At 39.2% G+C, this 6687-nt stretch overlaps 1 protein-coding gene across 1 annotated transcript; it reads right to left on the bottom strand.

Moving 5' to 3' along the window:
• Positions 1-1401: 1401 nt before the first annotated feature.
• Positions 1402-2869, bottom strand: LOC131967761 (ecto-ADP-ribosyltransferase 5-like). Its single transcript, XM_059328704.1, has 2 exons — positions 2708-2869; positions 1402-2626 (listed from the first exon to the last, which is right to left on the bottom strand). The coding sequence occupies exons 1-2, from the start codon at positions 2771-2773 to the stop codon at positions 1841-1843; spliced, it is 852 nt and encodes a 283-aa protein (XP_059184687.1). The 5' UTR covers positions 2774-2869; the 3' UTR covers positions 1402-1840.
• Between the last annotated feature and the right edge of the window lie 3818 nt (positions 2870-6687).

Genomic DNA, 6687 nt, shown 5'->3' with positions numbered 1-6687 from the left:
TCTCTCTCTCTGTGTGAAAGTGAGAGACAGCTGCTGAGATAAGAAGCTGTTGAATAAAAACCAGATCGGATGTTATTTCTTAGATGCAGAACTAAAAAAATACAACTTTATCATGTTGTTGTACCTTAAAAAAGACAAAGAAAAGCTTAAAAGTATAGAGATTTTATTTTCTAAGGTAAATATATTTGTGTGTAGTCTCTTTCCTTTGATAATCACCATTTGAATCCTCTGAATCCCACCAAACCATTACTGGGTCTGAAAGGTTTGTTGAGCATCCATTGGGACGTGTTTTACCATGTTTTGCCTCTCCTGTCCTCTCCTCTCTGCTCTGTGTAAACAGCCTCTCCTGTCCTCTCCCCTCTGCTCTGTGTAAACAGCCTCTCCTGTCCTCTCCTCTCTGCTCTGTGTAAACAGCCTCTCCTGTCCTCTCCTCTCTGCTCTGTGTAAACAGCCTCTCCTGTCCTCTCCCCTCTGCTCTGTGTAAACAGCCTCTCCTGTCCTCTCCTCTCTGCTCTGTGTAAACAGCCTCTCCTGTCCTCTCCCCTCTGCTCTGTGTAAACAGCCTCTCCTGTCCTCTCCTCTCTGCTCTGTGTAAACAGCCTCTCCTGTCCTCTCTTCTCTGCTCTGTGTAAACAGCCTCTCCTGTCCTCTCCTCTCTGCTCTGTGTAAACAGCCTCTCCTGTCCTCTCCTCTCTGCTCTGTGTAAACAGCCTCTCCTGTCCTCTCTTCTCTGCTCTGTGTAAACAGCCTCTCCTGTCCTCTCCTCTCTGCTCTGTGTAAACAGCCTCTCCTGTCCTCTCCTCTCTGCTCTGTGTAAACAGCCTCTCCTGTCCTCTCCTCTCTGCTCTGTGTAAACAGCCTCTCCTGTCCTCTCCTCTCTGCTCTGTGTAAACAGCCTTATTTTAAATGACACATGTAGAATAAAGAGATTCTGACACTATTATCAACATTTTAACACAAGTTCTGGTCACTTTTTATAACAGAAGCTTTAGTATCTGATCTGTTCAGGGAAAGTGATCTGATAATGCCTGTTTTTACACTTTCTGTATTTTTGGCGATCTTTTAAACAAACTCTTAACTTTTTTTTAGGTGGGTTCAGAGGGTTAATGGGCCTTTTTTTGTCCTGAAGGGTCTGAGCGGCTCTATTTTGGATGCACTTTATAATAAGCATTAACACAGCTGAAATTATTGAAAAAAATTAAAAGTTTAAAAGGTAAAACATGTGCAACAAACCTTTCAAACCCAGTAATGGTTTGGTGGGATTCAGAGGATTCAAATGGTGATTATCAAAGGAAAGAAAGACTACACACAAATATATTTACCTTCGAAAATAAAATCTCTATACTTTTAAGCTTTTCTTTGTCTTTTTTAAGGTACAACAACATGATAAAGTTGTATTTTTTTTAGTTAGGAAGAACATGATTTTAGGTTTTGACTGATGATTGTTTAAAATGATAAAATACTGTCAGTGTAAAAACATTGAAGAAAGATGCACAACTTGAGAAACACGAGGGTGTTTATTTATTCTCTCAAACACAGTTCTCATACAGTAACTTTGCAGGACACATTCTAATTTAATTACAACAATGTATTACTTTTATTGTATACAACTTAACAATTGTTCATATTTATTCAAACATTTCAGTACGGATCAACAATGAATTTCATGCATTTTCTGTTCTAGAACCTTTAAATTCAATTTGACATTGCCGAATTGTGCAAATATCACCGTTAACAAATCCATATTTGCATAAATACTGATTAAAGACAATTTGCTGTCCTTGAAATGATGAAATATTATCTCATTATTATGAGATAATTATTATTATTATCTCACATGTTAACCGTGTCTAACACTTGAGAGTTGTTTCTTTTTTTTAAAGAGAGCACAGTTCAGCTTGGACACAGGCTTCTTGGTGCTGCTCAGCGTGTAGACCACCTCACATGGAAGATCCGGCTGCTGAGATCTCTTCTTTATCTGGACCACTTTGAAGACCTCGTAAGGAGGAATCAGCACTTCTCTCTCCTGTGGAAACATGGAGAACATGGAGATGTCTGCTCCCAGGCACGTGACCACCTCGAAGCACGAGCTGTCTCCAAAACTGACCTGGCTGGTGTCCAGTGAGGACGAGGCGAAGGAGCCGAAGCGAACGTTTTTGTTGACTACGTCTCGGCGAAAGTCCCTGTCGGTCCTCCTGAAGACGCTGAGACAGCCGTCGTCCCCGGGACGGAGGAAGCTGAGTCTGTGGGAGCGGAGAGCTTGGATGGCGCTGGTCAGGTAGAAGTGAAGCGTGTGGTACTGGAACGACTTCTTGTACTGAGACTTCTGGCTCCGAACGGCATTATTGAAGTCGACATACAGACTAGAAGTGTAGACGCGAATAGCTGCAGCCTCCTCCTTCTTCAGGGAGGAGGAGGAGCCAGCCTCCTCCTTCTTCAGGGAGGAGGAGGCTGGCTCCTCCTGCTCCTGGTTCATCGCCCAGTCCCAGTCTGATCTGAACTGTCCCAGCTCGTTCTGCAGGTATCCCTTCACCTCCTCGTCCATTTTGTCTTTGCAGCCGTCGTACATGTCGTCTACAGACTTCAGAGCCAGGTTCAGCGGCAGGTAGCGCTTCACCCCGACGTTCTGAAGAGAAACCATGAACATCGTCAGAACAAAATGTCCTTTAGGATCATCTAATGGATCAGCGTTCAGTGTGTTACCTACCACTGTGTTTCCTGCAGAGACTCCATCAGTGAGAAGCACCGCCGCCAAAACCAGCAGCACCGTCATCTTCCACCTGGAGACAGCAACGAGTGGAGCAGGAGAACCCGTCAGCAGGAGAACCCGTCAGCAGGAGAACCCGTCAGCAGGAGAACCCGTCAGCAGGAGAACACCCAGGTCTGGATAGAGTAGCGCACTTATATAGGCAGAAATTAAGGAAGTTCACCAGTGGGTGTCTAACTAAAAGGAAGGGTGTTTTAAAAAAGATGACTCAGATGACCACAGAGACCTTCTGACCTCCATCACCAGGACCAGAGACAGAGCTGCTCCTCCTCTGCTGCCTATATATATATATATATATATATATATATATATATATATATATATATATATATATATATATATATATATATATATATATATATATATATATATATATATATATATATATATATATATATAATAAATAAATATACATACAGTACAGGCCAAAAGTTTGGACACACCCATCTCATTCAATGCGTTTTCCTTTATTTTCATGACTATTTACATTGTAGATTCATCAAAACTATTAATGAACACATGTGGAATTATGTACTTAACAAAAAAAGTGTGAAATAACTGAAAACATGTCTTGTCTTTTAGATTCCTCAAAGTAACCACCCTTTGCTTACTAGAATATAAGACATGTTTTCAGTTATTTCACACTTTTTTGTTAAGTACATAATTCCACATGTGTTCATTAATAGTTTTGATGAATCTACAATGTAAATAGTCATGAAAATAAAGGAAATGCATTGAATGAGAAGGCGTGTCCAAACTTTTGGCCTGTACTGTATAACAAATAAATCAAATGTATATTATATTATTTTATTATTAAAAGACTATTCGAGGGGCACACAACAGCTGCAGAGTGATGCAAAACAATTATTAAAAGGTTCAATCTAACCACAAAACAAGAAACACAAAAACTACAGAGAGGCAAAATTATGACAATAATTACACACAAAAACTACAAAGAGACACAAAAAACTATTAATAAATACAAACAGAACCCAAAAACATACAAAAAAACACAAAAACAACAGACATAAAAAATACAAAGAGACACAAAATCTATTACCGGACACAAAAAACTACAAACAAAAAAAAAAACAGGCACAAAAAAATACAAAGAGATCCCAAAAACATATAAAAGCACACAAAATTCTAAGGACACACACACAAAACTACAAACGGACACAGAAAAACTATAAAGAGACACAGAAGAATACAAAGAGACAAAAAAACAACAAAGTGATGCAAAGAGAGGATAAAAATAACATAAAATGACAAAAATTGACAACTTTAATTCATATAATACTAATTTTCACACACACACACACACACACACACACACACACTAATTAAGGAAGTTCACCAGTGGGACTATAACACAAAGGAAGGGTGTTTTAAAAAAGATGACTCAAATGACCACAGAGACCTTCTGACCTCCATCACCAGGACCAGAGACAGAGCTCCTCCTCTGCTCCTCCAACCCTCTGGACCTCCCTCCCTACACACATAATATATATATATAATAAATAAATAAATATATATATACAGATATCAAATATATCAAATGTATATTATATTATTTTATTATTAAAAGATTATTCGAGGGGCACACAACAGCTGCAGAGTGATGCAAAACAATTATTAAAAGGTTCAATCTAACCACAAAACAAGAAACACAAACTGCAGACGCAAAATGACTACAAAGAGACACAAAAACTACAAAGAGACACAAAATTATGACAAAGAGACACAAAAACTACAAAGAGACGCAAAATGACTACAAAGAGACACAAAAACTACAAAGAGACACAAAATTATGACAAAGAGACACAAAAACTACAAAGAGACGCAAAATGACTACAAAGAGACACAAAAACTACAAAGAGACACAAAATTATGACAAAGAGACACAAAAACTACAAAGAGACACAAAATTATGACAAAGAGACACAAAAACTACAAAGAGCCACAAAGAACTATTAAGAAACACAAAAAATACAAACAGAACCCAAAAACATATAAAAAGACACAAAAATCTATGGAAACAAAAACTACAAACGGACACAGAAAAACTATAAAGAGACACAGAATTACCACAGAGACACAAGAATACAAAGAGACAAAACAACAACAACAAAGTGATGCAAAGAGAGTATAAGAATAACATAAAATGACAGAAAAATTGACAACTTTAATTCATATAATACTAATTTTCAAACACACGCACACACACACACACACGCACACACACACACACACACACACTAATTAAGGAAGTTCACCAGTGGGACTATAACACAAAGGAAGGGTGTTTTAAAAAAGATGACTCAAATGACCACAGAGACCTTCTGACCTCCATCACCAGGACCAGAGACAGAGCTCCTCCTCTGCTCCTCCAACCCTCTGGACCTCCTCCTCTGCTCCTCCAACCCTCTGGACCTCCTCCTCTGCTCCTCCAACCCTCTGGACCTCCTCCTCTGCTCCTCCAACCCTCTGGACCTCCTCCTCTGCTCCTCCAACCCTCTGGACCTCCTCCTCTGCTGCTCCAACCCTCTGGACCTCCTCCTCTGCTCCTCCAACCCTCTGGACCTCCTCCTCTGCTCCTCCAACCCTCTGGACCTCCTCCCTACTCACATCCACCACTCAGACTCACTCCACGCCTTCAAAATCCACTTTAAAACCTTTCCAAGACTCCCACCACCACCTGAACTCTTAACCTCGTATCTCTGTTTTATTTTTCTGCATTTTGTGTTTGTGTGTGTCTCAACTTTGTTATGTTGATCGACTGTGAGTTCCTTTTAATAGCAATATAAAAAGCAAATGTATTATTATGTTATTTTATTATTAAAGGATGAGGTTATCTAGCGCAGCTGTTCTCAACCTTGGGGTCGGGACCCCAATTGGGGTCGCGAGATGATTTCTGAGGGTCGCCAAATCATTTTGGAAGTCAGCTCTGTCTCCACTGTGTTAAAGTGTTCATGTGTTAATGTGTTTTAGTCTTTTTGGTCACTTAATGTCTTTTTTTAGTCATTTTGTGTCTTTTTTTGTCAATTTGTTTCCTTTTTTTGGTCATTTTGTGTCTTTTTTTAGTCGTTTTGTGTCTTTTCTGGTAATTTTGTTTCTTTTTGGGGTCATTTTGTGTCTTTTTTTGGTCATTTTGTTTATTTTTTGGGTGATCTGAACAGTGCGTGTGAGATTCTGTTCAGCGGGGGTCGCGGACAACATGTGTTAAATTGGGGGTCGTGACTCAAAAAGGTTGAGAACTCCTGATCTAGCGGGCCACACAACAGCTGCAAAGTGATGCAAAACAAGGTGCAATCCAACCACAGACACAAAACAAGAAACACAAAAACTACAAAGGGTCACAAAAAACTACAAAGAGACACAGACTTACCACAGAGGCACACAAAAAACAACATAGAATTAGGAAAGAGACACAAAAAATACAAACAGACACAAATCAACTACAGAGACATAAAAAAAAAAAAAAAACAGACACAAAAAACTATAAAGAGACATATAATTACCACAGAAACACATACAAATACAAAGACACAAACTTACAAGAAAGAGAGGAAAAAAACATAGAATGGCAGAAAAATTCACAACTTTAATTCCTTTAATAGTACATTTCAAACACACACACATACTCGTCTTTGCCCCTTGGGGGGCCCACCTGTTTTTTACTCATTTATGGGATCCACCCTTTCCAGTAGTTCTACATTGCTGTGAAAAAAAAAATCAGGTAACATAAAAAAAAAAATCCCAATCACAAAAATCACTTCAATTTAACAAAAACATTTTTTTGTCTCCCTGACAGTTTTTTGGTCACTTTTGGGGCCCATTTCTCTCTCTCACACACACACACACACACACACACACACACACACACACACACACACACACACACACAGTGTGCTGGGTGT

Source organism: Centropristis striata, unplaced genomic scaffold (assembly GCF_030273125.1).
Source record: "Centropristis striata isolate RG_2023a ecotype Rhode Island unplaced genomic scaffold, C.striata_1.0 Scaffold_26, whole genome shotgun sequence".
NCBI lineage: Eukaryota > Metazoa > Chordata > Actinopteri > Perciformes > Serranidae > Centropristis > Centropristis striata.
The sequence above is the reverse complement of the archived record's forward strand: the minus strand, read 5'-3'. Positions and strand labels throughout refer to the sequence as shown.